The sequence below is a fragment of the Rhinolophus sinicus genome, chromosome 7 (assembly GCF_057876585.1).
Source record: "Rhinolophus sinicus isolate RSI-liver-muscle chromosome 7, RSI-T2T, whole genome shotgun sequence".
Taxonomy (NCBI): domain Eukaryota; kingdom Metazoa; phylum Chordata; class Mammalia; order Chiroptera; family Rhinolophidae; genus Rhinolophus; species Rhinolophus sinicus.
In genome coordinates, this window is record NC_142507.1 from 17602622 (window position 1) to 17621653 (window position 19032).

A 19032-nucleotide genomic window follows, 5' to 3' on the forward strand; every position below is an offset into this window, starting at 1 on the left:
CATTTTCAAGGAATCAGTGTTTAAAAACCCTTGGAATTCTAGGAACCAGATTTTCAATCTTGCTTGGATTTCCTCAACGGCTTAAAACACGGTTTTTTCAATAAAGCCCACCTGGCACATCCCAAAGGCCTATGTCTGCTGTGAGTCGAGCATCTCCTGCTGGATGGCCCTGCTGTGTTACCTCCTTGGCCGTGACTGAATGATAATACCAAGTGCCATTTCCCTGAGTAGCCCCAGCACACATTTTCTAACCAATGTATCACTTTTACTACACTAGCTCATTTCATCTTCACAATGACCCTATGATGAAGTGGGGTAAGTTACAATTTTCATTTGACAAACATGAAGATAGAGGCTAACAGAAGATAAGTGGCACGGCCAAGGTCAGAGTCACCTTGAGCATGGACCACTCAGAATTAGGCCTTCTGACTCCATCACTTCATACTCTCTCTAAGGACGTGGCAACTATCCTTCAAAATATCAAATGACAACTAGGAGCAGCTTCACCGAAACAGACTACTCCTGATCACACATGAACAGGTACCTCACAACACACCTTCCTCCCCACCAGGAGCCTTCTCCTGGCCAGCGTGGGCTCTAGACAGGCAGACTGTGAGGCTGTAAATATCTGAGTATGTTCCAAAGTAAGCAATCATCCTGGATACTTTTTTTTTTTTTTTTAAGATTTCTTTCTCTTGACAAGATTAAAAATTGGCCATGCCGCACTGAACCAGCAAAAGAACAACGGACGGTATGGGCCTCCACAGCTGGCACACGGTCTCTTCTCTGGTTAGAGAACTTACAGGCCAGCTCTGAGAATTTACAGAAGATGCTCAGAAAGGGCCGCTCCAAAGACACACCCGCCACCTTGGGCTAGATTCTCTTTTACTCACCACAGTGGCAGTGATCCTAATGGTTTCTTTTTCTTTTTGTCAGAGACAAACTTTTCTACTTTGGGAGGAATTATAGTTACGTGGAGACTTTTATAAATTAACTGTGAATGTCACCTTGTCACCTTTTTTCTAGAGGAAAAAATTCAAACCAATGCAACTGGCAAGCTCAGTGCCCCAGTGGCAGACACGGTAGGTGCTGACGGGTAATGAGGTGCACAGGAGGGAGCCTCTGAGCTGAAGGAGTGTGCACCTGTTAAGCAGGCAGGACAGGACGGGTCCCCGGATCCCATTCCATTTCATCATTGGCTGCCCCACTAGTGCGGTTTTCTGGACCAGCGCCTAGTCTGGGACCACACGTGGCATTAAACTGTCCTGTCCACTTCATGACCTTTAACCCGAGACAGTTCCTCTGTTTTTGTCTTAGTCTCTTGAAACTTTTGAAGAGAACGAACTGGCCAGCTATTTTCTAGGAGGTCCTTAGTCTGGGTCTCACGTTCTCTCTGACCAGTCATAACACTTCCTCACTTTAGAGCCTGAGGCGTCTCAGGGAGTGATCTCCTAGGAAGGACAACGGGACTACTTGCTTGTCCCAGACAGGAGATGGAAAGCATTGCCAGCCTTCTTCTGAGACCGAGGGGAAAGATGTGAAGAACGCTAGTTACATCTCACATACTAATTAGGGAGGGTACCCGACGGGAGTTCATTACTGCCATCAGCATAGGAAATTCAAAACCACCACCATTGCACGGGGATCTGGGAGCCATGGCTCCCACACTCAACCACTCCACGTACGGTTTGTTTGAATCCAGACCTCAGAAGGCTACTGACCCAAAGTTCCCATAAACCACAAGGAAACATTAGTTTTCTAACAGCTCTAAGTGGGGCGGGATTTTAGAGAGCGCTAGTAAGTGTCAGCAGTAACGAGACAGTTTCCAAGGCACCAGAATGGTCTGAGGTAATGGTTTTGGAGGTTTAAAAAGGAAAATATTTGTCAAAATCTAAAGACAGCGATCAAAGGCAGGCCCGGAAAACACCTTCGTATTTAGAAAGGGGTGACCATTCATCAGTGCAACCTGGTGGGTAGCAGGTGTGCCCCGGGAATTATGTGACGTGAGCGCTGAGACATCCTGGGGAGGAGGCAGGCGGGCAGAGAAGCGCAAGGGCAGTGCCCTCGTCTGGCCTGGGCCTCCACCCCCGCCTGCCCCTGAACTAGCTGAGGGAACCTCAAGGACCCGAGTCTCGGTTCCCCGTCAGGTATGTGCAGATAAAAGAGCGCTCTGCATCTCCGACAACTCAGACCACCACAGCCAGCGCTTGGCACCCTGCAGGATGTGCTCAGACACTTGCTGCCACTGGGAAAAAAGGCAGCTACGTATGTATTTACTTATATCCCGCCTTATCCAGCTGAAATCGTGTTGTAGAGCTCTATTTGACTAGCGGAAAGTGAGTCCTGAAGAGGTTCAGGAACTTGCCCAAGGTCGCTGGTCAGTAGCCGTGTGGCCTGTCCTACTGACAGTGAATCATGAACGCTCAGAGCAGGAAAGAATCAACACCTGCAGATGTCAGTTTAAGATGTAGACTCCACGCAATAAAATACATTTACATTCAACACTCTTCAATTACGTATAATCAAGTTCTGGAAACAAAGGTAAGGACTATGATTTTAAGCTCAGAGGTAAGAAAATGAGGACCCAGCAAGTTGAGTTGTTATGCAGCAAAAAATACCATGTCCATTCCCTGGTGCCTCCCCGGAAAGCAGTCGGCTGAAGGCAGGGTCACATAAAGAAGACTGACTGCAATTCCCTAACACATGCTGGCGAAGGCTGTTATCCACACTGTCACAGCAGCGCTGTTCACAGCAGCCAAAAGGTGCCTATCTCCCCCAGAGTCTCCTGACAGATGAACGGATAAACAAAACGTGGTTATGCAAACAAGGGGGTATTACTCAGCCACAAAAAGGAATGAAATTCTGGTACAAACTACAACGTGGATCAACCTTGAGGACATTATGCTAAGTGAAATAAGCCAGACACAGAAAGACAAATACTGTATGATCCCACTTATGAGGTACCCAGAATTAGCAAATTCACAGACAAAGTAGAGTGCTGGTGGCCAGGGGCGTGGGGACGAGATGGAGAGGAAAGCAAGTTACTCTTCAATGCACAGAGTTTATACTGGGGTCAATGAAAAGGTTTTGGGTATGGAGAGTGGGGAATACAGTTAATGTCAATGAATTGTATGTTTACTAGTGGTTAAAGTGGCAAGATTTAAAAAAAAATGTGTGGTGTATCTTTATCACCATTTTAAACATCAGTCATCTAAATGTATGCTGTCCTGTGACGTGGCAAGTTTAAGGAAAACAGTAAGGCTGTGCAAATATAGTAACTGCAACTTAATATGTACTTGTGTACACACACACACACACACACACACACACACACACACACACACACAGACCGAGCAAGCGCCCGCGTGCGCCCTCCGGACACCTACTTGTTGCAGTGGTGCTTCAGGTGCTTCCTGTAGCTGTCCTCCTGGAACAGGGCGTCCGGGTTGCAGCCGGCCAGCCAGTCGGCGTCCTGCACCACCGGGTGTGAGCTCTGGGCTTTCACCTTCTTTCCTTTCCTGCCCCTCGGCACTGGCGCTGATAACCCTAGAATCATCATCGTAGTAATGACAACAGAAGCATGTTACAATCCCAACTACAGTGTCAGAGTCAGCTATTTCAACAGGCAAGACAGGGAAATATGGGGCCCAGGTTGCGTCCCAACGGCACCAGCTGGCAGCGGAGATGCTGCGGCACCAAGAGCACGAAGCACCTACCAGAATGATTGACCAAGGCGCGCGTCTGGCCGTCAGCCGTGGGTGTGATCAGATCCCAGATGAAGCTTTTGATGTTCTCATCCCCCTTGTAGTGGTTGAGACAGTACACAAGGATGGTTCTGCAGATGGTTTCTACATCTTGCTCAGTGAGCTGACGTTTGTAGCGTCCGTGAGAAAGAATGTCTGTCCACCGTCCCCACCTGCAAAGCAAAAATTCAGCATGCAGACAGTATTTTTCTGTTTAGATCTGGGGCTTTCCTCTCACCGTCAGGCAGTAGCATTAGGAAAGCTTGGGTCAAAAGTAGCCATACTTTACATCTGGTGATAGGAAAACAATCCAAGGCCCAAGAGTTAAAAACACCCGTTACAGAGTGGAACTGCCACTGAAGTAACACCTACAGGACTGACACAGGCTTTCCCAGTGAGACTCAGGCAGTGGCAGCGACTTTGAGGCCATGAAAGCAAGCCAGGACCTGCACGGGTTACACTCTGCTTCACTCTGACGTGGTCTGTAGGCCACAAAGCTGACCAGTCCTGTGAGATGCACCGGGCACTGGGGCGGGTGTGAGCGTCGGCCCCAAGTCAGGACGCAGCGCTGAGGAGTACGGGTGCAGCCACCCGCCCCAGAGGGACGCCAGGAGAATTAACGAAAGACTGTGAACAGGTTCAAGTCTCCTTTCCAAACAAGGGAGTGCTAACTCCAAGAGCACGCACAGGAAAAATGTTCAGCCAGCACATGGGTGTGATAAAAGACTGTGGATAGGACCAAACAGAGAGCACACTGCTGAACCTGAACCAGCTGTTTAGGGGTATAATCCCGGCTTAAAGACATGTTGTCCTCTTTCACCTGGGAGCTGTGGAGCGCAAGCACACAGCAGACAGGCAGGTGCTGTGTGAGCTGTGTCTTCCCAGGTTACAGCTGCCTGAGCCCTCGGGGCGGGACTTAGGGCAGGAACAGCCCCCTCCACGCCTGAGGGCTGTGCAGGCCAGAGCCTCGGCTGGGAGCAGCACAGAGCACGCCCCAGCAGGCCCTGCCTTTCGCCCTGGCCTGGTCCTCTCTGGCTTCTAGGAGCGCACCTCTGGGCCACTGGACACACTGCCCTCTCTGCCAGAAACTGTCCTCTCCCCCCTGCCCCATGCCCGACACTCCCTCGCACCCTGGCTAACTCATCATGTCACTAAGTCACAGGCTATACACTCACCGTCTGGAATTCCTTCTTTTTTCCTGAGTCCCAGAACGGGAGAGAATACCTGAGCTGTGTCTTAAAGGAGAGGAGACATGTTTCTACGCTGTCTTTGCACAGAGCATCCCTGCCAAGGTGTCATCGCTGCCACTTCTACTTGCTCCCCTGCCGGCCTTGAGGTGGGGCTGCACCTGTCTGCTCACAGCCGTGTCTGTGCCTGAGAACATCCTAGCACAATGCCTAACACACAGCAGGTGTTCAATACACAGTGATGCCTATGGGCGGAGGGAAGGGCTCTACTAAAAGACAGTCTGCCCTAAGCTGACTTCGTAGCTTCAAGAGTTATTCATTTGTCCCATTTTAGTTATGAGCAAAATTCTCAACTATGGTCATTAGTCTGGAACATGGAAGCAGGTGCAAGTAGCAAATGGATTCGGTGGGGAGAGTGTCTCTGCGATGTGAGGACAGACAGGAAAGGATGTCCGGCTTGCACAGATCTCTCATAGAGGGGACACAGCTACTGAAACACAGGAGGGGCTTCAGTTGAACTTCGTCTATTCCATAAACCACCACTGATTCAGCACTCACTGCGTGTCTGCTAGCGCTCTACTCTGCCTTGAGGACACAAAGAAAGAGCCCTCGTCTTCAAGTAGCTGCTAGCTGGGTCTCTAGCAGGGGAAGCCAACTACTCAACGTCATACAAGACTATGCAGAGTGAGGGGAAGTGCATCACAAGGTGATGGAGACTGTCTGGTGTAGGGCGCCACAGGACGTCAGCCAGCGCTGGACGCCAAGGACAGGAGGCTGGGCAGATGAAGGCTGTGTGCTGGGGGTGCGGTTGGCCCTGGACAGCAGGAAGGGCTTGAGGAAAGACAGAGCTGAGCCAGATCGTGGCACACTGAAGGGGACGAGGTGGCTGTCCTACGAGAAGCTGGGACTGCTGTGGAAAGGGCCAACAAGAGAGACAAAGGCCAGGAAACAGCCCTGTATGCTATTCTAACAGAATGTTTGTGTGTATTCTGAAACTAATGAGGATCCATTGGAAAATACAATGAAAGCCAGGATATCATCAGATCTACAGATAACATTTGTTTTGGTGGCACGTTTTTATTTTAATGGAATTTGCCTACAATATGCTGGAGAACTCTGATTTATAGATTCAGGTATTTCCTGAGTACCTTGCCATTCAAAGCAGTGTGTGGGGTGCCAGAGATTCAGAAATGACACATTCAGGGCTGAAATGACTATCTGTTGATATTCCAGATGAGCTGGAAGAGCTTTACAAGATTCCCTTTAACAAACTTTTATAACAGAAAAATATAAACAGATTACTATAGTCGTAAATTTCATGTGAACGTAAAGTAGAAAAAATTTTGTTATCCTGACACTTTGCTCTTAGCTAGTAACAATCAACAAGTAAATTGGGATCTGACAAATTCCTTAAGGGACAAACTCACGCCCCTTCAATCCATGAGGATCGGAACCATTTTGAGCACTTTAACCAAAAAACCCGGGCTCCCATCAGAGCTACTGCTCAGTTCACTTGACTATGCTATGGGGACTCAGAAATCCAAACACAGATACTGTTTTTCTATGCCAATCGGAATTGTAACTATTTTTAAAATACAGTTCCGTTTTTCACACGACCCAACTTACCCATAGACAAGCAGATTCTTCTCAACCCGGAAGCACTCGCTCCTTGCGTAGCCCTGGGACCTGTCCTGGGGCCGCCGGGGCTTTGGGCAAGGCTTCTCCTCAGCATCGCTTTCCAAGTCCGAAAACTCCATCAGCTCGTCTTCTTTCACCGCACTGTACAGCCTGGTTTGCTTCCTCACGCGTGGAGTGTCAATAACCAGATTGTTCTATAAAAGACAGCACATACATTTGCAACTTCTGAAAAAGGCGACCTCGGGTGAGATCAGACAGGGTTCGAATGGAATCTCTCACTCACCCTCCCATTTAAGGCATCAATGTCCAATTCGGCCTTCTTAGCCCACTTTTGCCAGAAATTTGGATCGTCCAAGGAAATATCTGTCCTGTTTCCAGATGCAACAAAACTGGCCTAAAGGGGGAAAAATATGCATTACTTTGAGATGCTTTTCTCATACACAAAATGCAAAGCAGCTTTCATTTATTCATTCACTCAGACATGTATGCATTCCCCCAGTGTGTGCCAGACACTGCGGTCACTGGGACAGGAGGAGACTGCGCCTCAGGCAGCTCAGTGTCCAGGGGTTGAGACAGATCAGGAAACAGAAGATGACTGCAGCTCAACAGATGATAGGTAATAAAGGGCACGGATAGGTGCAGCTGACATACAGACGAGGCCCTAACCAGGTTCAGGCAGGTGGTGGTGGGGGTGGAGGTCCAGGGAGGGCAGTGGTGGGAAGACAGCACAGGGCTCTCCTGAAAATAACACCTGGACCAGACTGTTAGAAGCTCAAAGAATGAGAAAGCATGCAGACGTTTTCATGGTAGAGCATGTGCAAAAGCACAGAGGAGGAGAAAGGCAATTCATTGTGTCAGGTGGCTGGGGATGAGGGCAGGCAGGGAGAGTAGCCAGAGACGGAGCTGGTGAGGCAGGCAGAAGCCATGTCCCAGGGCCTTGCACGTCCGGTTAACAGAGTCCAGACACAACCCTGAGGAAGCAGCGAGCTCTCTGAAGTCGGGGGTCATCTCAAGATGGACATGATCACGTCCAACGTCACAGACGTCTTGCAGCGTGGAGGGCAGAACAGTACGGAACAGGCCACTGGAGTTTAGGAGAAAATAACGAAGACCAAAAACGGCTCTGGCAGAAATGGACATACATATTCTGGAAAAGCTAAGACTGAAAGATGTGAAGCATGAAGCAGGAGGAGGCAGCCAGGAAAAACCTCAGCATCTCAGCAACTTTGGCATCTGAATGGTGTTACTCAGGTGAACAAATAGGGTGTGTGTGTGTGTGTACGCGTGCACAGCGGATGGAGGGGCAGGGATGCTGGACTTGGTTTTGTACATACTAAACTTGAAGTGTCTGTGAGGACTGAGGAAAGAACCTGAAAAGACACAGAAAGACGTGACGGGAAGGTGTGGGTCCCAGAGCCCCGAAGAGGCCTTTCCAGGCTGGAGTAGCTGGGACCTGTCCACGTGCGAAAGGAGGGAGTTGGAGCCAGTCTCACACACCACCACACACAAAAACTCACTTAAAAGGCTTGTAGATCTAAATGTAAGAGTGAAAACTATATAAATCGTAGAAGAAAACACAGGAGCAAATCTTTGTAACCTTAGGTTAGACAATACACAAAAACTACAAACAACAAAAGAAAAAATGGGTAAACTGGGCATCATTAACATTAAACACCATTAAGAAAAGACTAGAAGAAAATATTTGCAAATTGCATTTGGAATTATTTGCAAATTGATGAGGAATTTTTATCCAAAATATATAAAGAATTCTTAAACCTCAATAATAAAAAGACAAATAACTCAGATGATCAAAGGATTAGAATAGACATTTCTCGAAAGACAATGTACATTGGCCAACAAGCACAGGGAAAGGTACTCAACAGCATCAGAGAAACGCAGATCCAACCAGTCAGCTATCACTTCACACTCACTAATATGACTACAATCAAAGAGTCAGAACAACAAAAAGTATTGCTGAGGATGTGGATAAACTGCAACCCTAAAACACTGCTAGTGGGAAAGGAAATGGTACAGTCACTTTAGAAAACAGTCTGGCAGTTCCTCAGGGGTTAAACACAGAGTTAACATATGACCTGGCAGTTCCATTTCTGGTATATATGCAAGAGAAATGAAAACATGTCCACATAAACACTTGTATGCAAATGTTCGTAACACCCTTATTCATAATAACCAAAAACTTCACTATAAACTAGTGAATAATAAACAACCCCAATGTCCATTTTAAACTGGCAAATGAGACAGACATATAATGGAACATGGTTCCACTACAATATGGATAAACTTCAAAAACATTATGCTAAGTGAATGAAGCCAGAATGAAAAGACCACATGTTGTATGATTCCATTCATCTGAAATGTCCAAGGTGGGCAAAACTATATATAGAGAAAGTAGATTAGTGGTTGCCAAAGATTTGGGGTGCAGGGGGTGAGGGACTGACTTTAATGGGCATGAGGATCTTTTGGGGGTGATGGAAATGTTCTAAACTTAGATGTGGTGGTAGTTGCCCAAGTCTGTCAATACAGGAAAGGCACTGAATTGTGTACTTAAAACAGGTGAATGTTATGGTAAGTATACTGCGTTTCAATCAAGCTGTTCCGAATAGAGTGGGCCTGGGTGTGGATGGATGGAACAGTACACAGGTGAAGCCTCAAAGGGGCTCTCGGTGGAGCAGCAGGTGCTCAGAGCTGGTCTGCTAGAGAGGTGGGGAAGGGGTGCAAGCTGGAAGTTGAAAAATAAGTAAACAGGGAGTCAACGGAGACAGCTGGTGCAAATAATGCTTGTGTGGATTTCAGCTATGAAAGACGACTTATGGAGTTGAAGCTAGAGGGGAAAACAGAGGAGATGTTTTAAGGACAGGAGTGACTTGACTGTCCTCACAGGCTATGAGGATTCAGGATTCAGGATTTCAAAAAGTGGAGAGGGTGGGGTCAAGGCCACAGGTACAGAATCAACCGGGAGAGCCAGGAAGCCGATCTGAGGACCAGGGAAGGGTGACTACCAGCGCCATGTCTGTCCATAGAACAGAACCCAAAACACAAACAGTGCTTCATGCATTAAGGGCTCTGCAGGAAGTTAATAATTAATTTCTCAATTTGCAATATAAAGCAAACGTTACACATGCATCTCATGGTGCTGTACGTAAACTCTATTACACTTCTATAGAAAACCTGCCTCTATTCGCACCTTAGCAAATGTGGAACCTTTCCCTTCAGATTCAATGGTGATGGTGTGGGTTCGCCGTAGGAGAATCTGATCAATGTCTTCTTCGCAGAATTTAGACCCTTCATCCTCCTCGTCCATGAGTGCACCATAGGCCCCTTTTCGTAGAAGATCCTCTATTTCTTTCTTGGAAAGCTGTTGTACCTGTTTTAGAGGAGTATTTAAGATAATTTAGAATTGAAATGTTTGTAGACTAAACAAATGTTTCGTTTTTCTCAAAGAGGGTGAACCTGAGTTATAACAAAGGGAATCTGAGGTTGAAAAATAATCAGATGCTGGAGAATGTCTCACTATCATTTAAATCAAGTAAGGAGGCGGAAGAGATGAATGGGGCTGGGCCAGTGCGGCTTACCCCGTTGGTAGCGTTTTCCCTTCCACTCATGGACTGCAGCACGGCTTTATCCAGACCAAGCTTCAAACTAGCCTTGTCGAACATCTCCCTTTCATAAGAATTTCTTGTAATCAGCCTGTAGATTTTCACAGATTTGCTCTGTCCTATTCTATGACACCTTGCCTGCGCCTGGAAGACAAAGGAAACTAATGGCTACCAAAGAAAGAAACACTCAATTGTCAGTCATAAAAGCATCTATTCCAATAAACAGCGGTGCAGTTTAGAAGAGGGTTAACATACGAAGAAATTACTTTTACATTATTAATAAATTGATTACTAGTTGGTTCATTTGCCCCGATCATGGGACACCGCCTGAGTGACTACATGACTTTAATTTATTGCTCTGATGGAATTCTCTGTCATAGTAGAATGGCTTTTAAAAGGGCGGGGGGGGGGGGAGGGGCGGGGGGAGGGCATCAGGAAGATTTTCTTGCGTGTTTACCTGGAGATCATTTTGGGGATTCCAGTCAGAATCAAAGATGATGCAGGTATCAGCAGCAGTAAGATTAATGCCTAGACCTCCTGCCCGGGTGCACAGGAGGAAAACAAACCTATCAGAATCAGGTTTGGAGAATCTGTCGATAGCTGCCTGGCGGAGGTTGCCTCTGACTCGGCCATCGATCCTTTCGTATGGGTACCTGGAAAATGTCAGTATTAACAAGGAGGCCTGACAAACGGCTACCATACACTGGTCTTTTTGTTTGTTTGTTTGTTTGTTTGTTCGTTTTAAGAAAGTAATACAACTTGGGGTATATATTAACAGAATACTATTTTTCAGAAATAATGTCAGAGCAAATAGGTTTTGTTGTAGCTTTTCATACAATCGGCTGAATGCCCAAAGACTGCATTTTATTTTACTTCCTGCCCAGTGAAACAACTAAACTCTAAAAATAGCTGGCACTTCTAACTGTAAAATGACAAACAATTTCAATCTTAGGTAAGAACAATCCTCCCCTAGTCAAACGAGAGAAATGGGAAACAAAATCGCCCACGAAATGATGCAGAGTCCTACTGCCGTCACCACACAGAATAACTGTCATGGATACATCTGTAGTTTTTAAAAAGAAATGTAGCACATTTCCCCCACTCTGTTCCCTTTATCATAAATGTCACTTCAGGGTGAACCACTTAGAGCCCGGTGAAAGGTCGGGTTTATTTTCCCTTTTCTTTTCCATTCCGACGGCACCACCATGGCCCTCACCGTCTCTGAATGAGGTAGTCTTCCAGTATGTCCAAGCAGCGCACCATCTGGGAAAAGATAAGCACCCTGTGGCCACCAGCCTTCAGTTTGGGCAGCAGCTTGTCAATCAGCACGAGCTTGCCAGCAGCCTGGATCATCGCCTGGAGCTGAAAATCTGGAGAGTCTGCACTGTGTGTTTCTTTAAACTCTTCCAAAATTTTCTCTTCAGCACCTGCAGGGATTGGACAGCAAAACGTGAATACTGTAAAAGGTTATTACTAAAAACAATGAACTTGCTTTCAAAACCCACTGCAAAATGTAAGAACCAGAATGTTATACTCATGTTTACGAACATGAATCCATTCACTTGCTCAAAGTTAGGTCTACATAAAACTGGGAAGGTAGAAAAGGCATCAAAGTTTCAAGCACAACACATTTAGGCATTTGGAAGGAAAAACCACATTTTCCAACAAACAAATGTTTGCTGATTGTAGAAACTGAATTTCAACAACAGACTGTCAAGCCAGAAGTGGCAGAAACAAGCCAAGGGCCAGATACCTACGGAAACTTTGGAACCTAAAATGCTGAAGAAATGAAGATCTGTTTACTAGCTGAATATAAACAGAAACAACAAAATCTGTTCTGAAACTAAGACACAAGGGGATAGCGATCTAACAACGACAGTGTAGGGGCAGTAGTTTGTCATTTTTCAGGATAATTTTTAGGGATTCTTTTTTAGGGGATCTTTTATTGCAATCTCTAACTCTTCCATATTCATTCTCATCTGATAATTTCATAAGGTACAAAAATTCTATCCTGAATTATGCAAAGCTCTTAAAATTTTAAAAATAAAATCAACCTGTTTCATGTAAGACTTCTATGCTTAACCCTCTTTCCTCATAGCCCCACATAGACTTCTGCTTGTTCAGAGACCTGGGTGCATCAGAGAGCAGCCCCGAGAGAATGACATCTTTCTCACCACTTCCTCCCAACCCCAAACACACACTTATCCAGGAACCAGCAGGCTAAGCTTCCTTCAGCTGCTTAGGTGGCTTAACTAGAATTATGTCGCATGGGTCTGGCCTCCTTCCACCTCTGGGGTTAATCGGGGCATGACTGCTGTGCTCAGCTGCCTTCCCTAGGGACGGGGTGCAGTCACCTATTCTTTAGAAAATACAAACAAACCCACCAGTGAGATTGGTTCCCAGCCTTAACCTGTGCCAGAAACTTGAAGCTACTCTTCTTACCCCTGGTTTTAAACATGTGAACTGATTACCACATACAAGATGGGGACACACCTCAAAAGGGTTTTAAAGGTTAGGTTAGTCAGGCCACCCCAGCCACAGGGACGGTATTTCTGCAAACAGCATCAGATGTAGCAAAAGTGCCATCCTATTTCCATTTTAAGGGCACTTGCAGAAATTAAGTTATGACACGGTCATATGCAGAAATGCTGCTTGTTAATTATTAATCAACAAAGAATCTTCCTGAGAACGGATTAAAGTCACGTAATGCCTTTACGAAGCAGCAAGGCCGTCTGCAAAGCACACTGCTACTTCTTATGAAGGGCGACTGGCAGAAAATGCCAGCTGGGTCACAACTGCCAGTCTCTCACGCCCCTTTTCCACATGAATAAGAGGCTAAGATTCAGACTGTTCATCTAAGTGGGAAGAAATGCAAAGGTTTTACTAGGAAAATCTTAACTAGGAATGTTCTTGAATAAAGTTGAATCATGTTTTTCAAAACATAAAATTTTTAAATCTAGGTTCTAGATTCAGGACGAGAAGGCCCTCAGGAGACAGGAGAAAACAGATTTAAGTCCATATATTACATTGGGGCTTTTTAAAAAGTTTGTTCTTGTTGCACCATATACTCTAAGCTCTTTGCAATTCAGAAGAGTCAGGTTTTACTCTTATGCTATTTGGGTAGTTATATTTTGTCCATATTAAGATTACAATTCATAATCAAAATAAAATACTGTTTTAGTTTAAAACAAGGCAGTGGTCAATGAATAGTTTTCAAAAATGAAATAACCTTTGTTGATACGTATCAGACATGTTTGAATTATTTTAGTAAAACATGTGAAAATGTAAACAATTCAGTCAAATTAGTACAGAGATTTAATTTTTTTCATTTTAAATTTATTCAGAGATTTATTCTGATTTTTCAATGCTACCAATAATTTCTCATCTTATAAAGAATAGACAAAATTAAAATTCTTTCTGACTTGACAAAAGAGACTGCTGAATTAATCAATTTAGATCTTTGTTGTGAATTCAGGTTCTTAAAATGGCAACCAGTTTACACTAATACTTCATTTTAAAATATCAGCAAACATATTTCCTATATGATTTCTGTAGCATTGTATTTATTATGGCTGGATTGAAGGGAAGGTGGTAGGGAAGGTGTTGGGGAGGAAAGCAGTTTCTACCTTCTGATATCATAGCCAAATTTTCAAGTTTGTCAATTAGATTTACCTTGATGTTAGATTTGTAAGTATCAGAAAATGAACTGGAAATAGACTATGACAAGCCAAAATACGTAGTTTGTCGGCACTGACCTAAATTAAAGTACCGCTCATACTACATTTAAAAATGTGTGTGTATGTGTATATGTATATGTGTGTATCAAAAACAACTGGAAATAAGTGTGAGAGTCTGGTCACTTAAACAGGCGGCTACTATGAAGGCAGTGGCTGCAATGTTACCTAGTTGTATTAGCCACAAACAAACAAGAAATTATTTTCTTTTGAAGAGTACCAGAAAAACAAAACAAGTTACTATTTTCTCTCTGAAATCCATTCTATCATGTAAGTCTCAGCCTTGTTTTATTACTGCCCACTATTCTCTATATTGCTCCTACCCTCAACAATAAAAACAAATGACTCAAGTCACCCCTAACCATTAGGGGGCTTTGACCAAGTCTGCAGCATTATTTTTGCTGTCATATAGGGGACCTAAAATTGGACATTCCATTCTAATAAAGCTTGCGTCAATAATTATAACTCCTTTTATGTTGCCCACTTACCTGCTTAATTTTTAGCAAGAAAAACAATTGGCAACACTTAACGAGTGCTTACAGTGCACCAAACACTATTTTAAGCACTTAAGCACTTAACGCACATTAAAAATATTTCCAATTTATATACAGTTTGTGTTCTACCATCACTTCTACTTTTTTTCCTTCCGCGTTGCTTATGTTACCACTCTCAGCTTATGCATAGTTGTTTCTATTTTCCACAGTTACAGAAATGCTGTGTTTTGTTGAATTAAACTTTTGTTTGATTGGGGCTGCTCTACTCTGCCACAGCCAATATGAATTTCAATTTAACCTCCAAAATTGAAAACTTCCTTATATCTGCTCAACAAATGTGTGCAGAGATGGTATCGTGTCAGTACACATTCTACTCCACACCTCTGTGAAACACAAGGTTATCTGGGAAGCTGTAACACTGTGTGTGTGTGTGTGTGTATTTTTTGTTTTTCACTAGAATTTCCAAGCATAAAGGCATAAGTGTACCTGCTTAACAGACACTTCATAACGTGTTGTAAGGACAGAAAAGCTGACCTCAAGGTGTGACCAATTAGTGCAACTGCCACAGATCCAAGCCTCAGAAGTCCTAAGAGCCTCCTGGCAAACAATACACGATACAGGATGACCCTGGAGAGCAATCAGCTTCGGGAAAGACCCACCAGCTGTGTTTGGGAGGAACTCCCCCTTCACAATGCTCAATGCATGCAATTAGTATGTAACCAAACAAGGTAAACTTGATGAAACTGGGAGTGGATACCTAACAGCCATGGCTGAGATCATCCCTTTCGCACGCATCCTGCTGGCAGCATTTAATCTCCTCTGTGAGTGCCTTTTCTTTCCCCTTGGAGGCCACACTGCCTCATTTTCTTTTTTTCACCAGACATTAAATGCAAAAGTGAGTGTGTTTGTGTGTGAGTGTGTGTGTGCATGTGTGTGTTTACTCATAGCAGCTATTGCCCTAAGCCCCAGCTCCATGTCCCCAACTCAGGAACGGGCTGACACTCACTATAATGGCCGTACAGGCTCTTAAACACATGGTGATTAGCAGGCTGGCAGCACCAAACATATAATTATCACACATGATACTCTCGTTAGAACGCAAAGCTAACAGCACAGAGTTTGACAAGGAAATTCACTGATGTCACACACAGCAATGACCTCAGGTGCTACGCTCAGGCTGCCTTCTAGGTGTAGACCGTTTGTCATTTAGGAATTGGAGCTTCTGGATCTGAAGTGGCTGATAGGTGCGTAAGTTATGAAAAAAGGAAAGATTGGGAACTCTTTAACCTCGTTGCCCTTGAACCTCCTGGATTGTGATAAATAAAGACCAAAGCAGGTTTTGTTCTTTCTCCCCTGGAAAGGACCCGAACTGCACTGCTGGCCAGTGACAACTGAGCACCAGCACCCCCATTAGTCAGCCATCATCTTACCTGGACCCAGACTAACTCCAACCCAGACCAACTCCTCAACAGCCTCCTAGCTGTGCGCTCTGCTTGTCTGTCCTTCCCGACTGCCATCTGTTTTATACGATGTTGCCAGATCAATCATCCTGAATTACATTTCTAATCACTTCTCAGCTTTAGCACTAGCCGTGGTTCTCCCTGCCTACAGACTAAAGCCAAAAATTCCATAAGCTAGCATATAAGGCTTTGGCACACGGCAGGGGCCCCGCATGTGTGGGGTCACCATCCTCCTGTTTCCCGCATGCACTTTGTACTTTGGGAACTGGGCAAGTTCCCCTTTGTCTTCCCGCCTCCTTTTCTCTGCTCGTTATTACATCAGCACAGTGCCCTCCGTTTTACTACCCCTGGCTGGCAAAATCCTTCCAACCCCTGGCGGCTTGTCTCAAAGCCATCGCTTGCTAACGGCTTTCCTAATCTCAATCTCTGACAAACTGAAGGCTCTTGCATTCTCCAGAGCATCTTACACACCATAGGCATGAAATACGTATTCCTTTAATGACTTTCGGAAGTATCTAATACAGGTTTTAACTCATATAGGTTACATAAGACTATCAATTTCCTTGAGAAAACAGGAAGACCATAAAGTATTCATTAATAACAGGGACAAACTATGATCAAAGCCTTAAAATAATCTCATTCTTAGGGAATAGGTGCTAATGGCCTCTAGACTGAGAGAAACTGTCTCCTATCAAAGTTGTGAGACAGCTAATAGTTGCCTTCTCACACCGAAGTTCCTCTTTCACTTCTCTGATTTGCACACACACACACACACACAGAAGATCTCAATCAGGGGCTAATTTCTCTTTAACTGTTAGCACTTTTGATGGCTTTCAGCCATGGAGTACCAACACCTCCTTTGGTCAGAAGAGCAGGCAGAAAGGTGAGAGGCAGGCCGCCTGCTCCAGGGACTGGCAGGTGCAATGGTCCTCTGACTGCGCTGCCACAGCAGGAGGCATCACAAAGGATGGGAAGCTGGTGAAACCCACACTGAGACAACAGGATACAGTGATGACTACAAACCATAGAATCCTCAGTCTGGAGGGAGAAAAGGGTTTCCGGTGTTTTGATAGTCACTAAGTTTACAAATGGCCGGGCTTACCGTTAATAAGATATGGATGATTGCAGCACTTTCGTAATTCCATCATAGTGTTTAAAAGGTTAGGTACGTTAGCTTGACCACCACCTTTGGAAAGAAATGTAAAATTCTTCTCAAGGATGGCTCGGTAATATTTCTTCTGAATGTTTGTTAGCTCAACTTCAATAATAGTTTCTTCTTTGGGGGCCAAGTTCTTTTCTACATCCTCCTTGAGACGTCTCAACATCATTGGCTTTAGAATAGCCTGGAGTTTTTGCACCTAAAAAAGGACCTTAAGTAAATACTGGTATCATGATTTGCTTGCATGTTAAAACATACCCTAACAGAAAAATCAGGATTATCCTATTTATTTAGCATTTACTTTCATTTGTCCAAGCCCAGTAAGGGCAGGACGGTACTCATCTTCCGGCGGTCATAGCAGAAGTGCACGAAGGGTGAATGATTCGGTGTCAAAAGGACTGTCCCACCCATCCAGGAGTCCTGACCAGCCAGAAAGCTTGACAAGTACACAGCAGAAACAACTGAATTTATTCACTTTGCTCTCCCTTCTCTTTGTCTTAAGCCGTAAGCATGATGAGGAAGAGGGAGGAGACTGTGTGTGTCCTGGGAGTCCTCTACACTAGTGCGCTTCCTTTCTAGAAAGAGCGAGTAAGTCAGCAGTTGCCTAGTCCCTGCACCAATGAGCAAGCAGAGACGTCTCTCTCTGCTTCTCTTTTCTGTTAACTGGCAATAGGATATAGAACACCAGATCGTTTTTATTTTATTTTATTTTTTAAATACTGCACTTCTTTTCTTTTCTTTTTTTTCAATGTGTTTATCCAGGACCCATCAGGTCCAAGTCTAGCTGTGGAGGGTGCAGCTCACAGTGGCCCATGTGGGGATCAAACCTCATTTATTTCTCACAGAAATCCTGTGGAATAGTTATGACCCATGTTTCTAAATGAAAATACGTACACTCAGAAAAGTAAGCAGTGTGACCAAGTATACTAGTCAAGAAACAAGGTGAGAACCTTAAAACTCCGGGAGGCAAATAGTTTTACACATTTCAGTGGCTTCTGACACTCCGCAAAAGCATACCTAGCAAAGCCACCAACCTGAACAGGTATGTAAGCTCTCTGCAACTCTAACAGCCCCTCATGAGGGCAAATGGACAAGTAAACAAACAAGAAAACCTCCATAATAAAGACCTGGAATATGCAAGGAAAGGAGACATAAAGCTCATTTGTCTAGTAGGTAGGAAAAAATTGATATAATTTACATTTTTAAATAGTTAAATATTAATCCTTTGCCATTTCATGGCTTAATCGTTAATTAGATGACCAAAATACAAAGCAGACGTGGTAGGTACCTGTTCTTCGGTTTTCAGATCACCAAATTCTTGCATAAAGGTGGTTTCTGAAGGGAAGCGACTTGGTTCCAAGAAATGAAGCAAGCTAAAGAGCTCTTCCACAGTGTTTTGTAGTGGGGTCCCCGTCAGCAGCACTTTGTGTTCCTACAGGAATGAATACAAGAAAAGCAACTGGTCAAATCGTAACCAAAAAGAGTTCCTGAGAAACCAGAGCCCCGCTCTAGATACCCATGTCCCTACTTCTACTCATTAACGTTAATTTAGCGTCCACTCTATGTAAGAACAGGAATTAGGCATGAAGGCGGAAATACAAGAAAAGCACAGTCCCTGCTTCAGATACACACACAGAGGGGCCCTCTAGAACTCTGCGGACCCTATAAATGTGCCTTGTCATTTTGTCTCTTCCTGGGGTTATGAGGGCAACATTTCAGTGTTATGGCTTCGCGAGTCCCTAAAGTCTCAGTGCTTTTTCCCCACCAAAGTTGAAGATTTTCCCTCAAATCCCTAGACTCAGATAAAGCTTACACGATTCTTTCTGTTCTCTACATCAACAGCACTCTCATCTCCCCATCTGCTTCCTGCATGACTCATGTTGGAGACAAAAGAAGTTCTTCCACATGCAACAGCATATGAAAAACTATTCTGTTCTGCAAAAATTTCAAACTAGCAAAGAGGTCAGCTTGGTTTTAAATACCACAATCACTTTTTTTTT

General features: G+C 44.6%; 1 protein-coding gene across 5 annotated transcripts in view; it reads right to left on the minus strand.

Annotated features, from left to right (window-relative positions):
- CHD7 (chromodomain helicase DNA binding protein 7) overlaps window positions 1-19032 on the minus strand; it is a 212373-nt gene that overhangs the window by 22160 nt on the left and 171181 nt on the right. For all 5 annotated transcript variants that reach the window (XM_074318933.2, XM_019752431.3, XM_019752430.3 and 2 more), the window contains exons 14-23: window positions 18321-18464; window positions 16976-17231; window positions 11402-11612; window positions 10643-10838; window positions 10162-10329; window positions 9774-9953; window positions 6852-6962; window positions 6557-6762; window positions 3717-3916; window positions 3387-3546 (exon numbers count right to left, since the gene is read on the minus strand). In XM_074318933.2, the coding sequence (XP_074175034.1) occupies window positions 3387-3546; window positions 3717-3916; window positions 6557-6762; window positions 6852-6962; window positions 9774-9953; window positions 10162-10329; window positions 10643-10838; window positions 11402-11612; window positions 16976-17231; window positions 18321-18464 (1832 nt within the window). The remainder of the gene's footprint in view (window positions 1-3386; window positions 3547-3716; window positions 3917-6556; window positions 6763-6851; window positions 6963-9773; window positions 9954-10161; window positions 10330-10642; window positions 10839-11401; window positions 11613-16975; window positions 17232-18320; window positions 18465-19032) is intronic.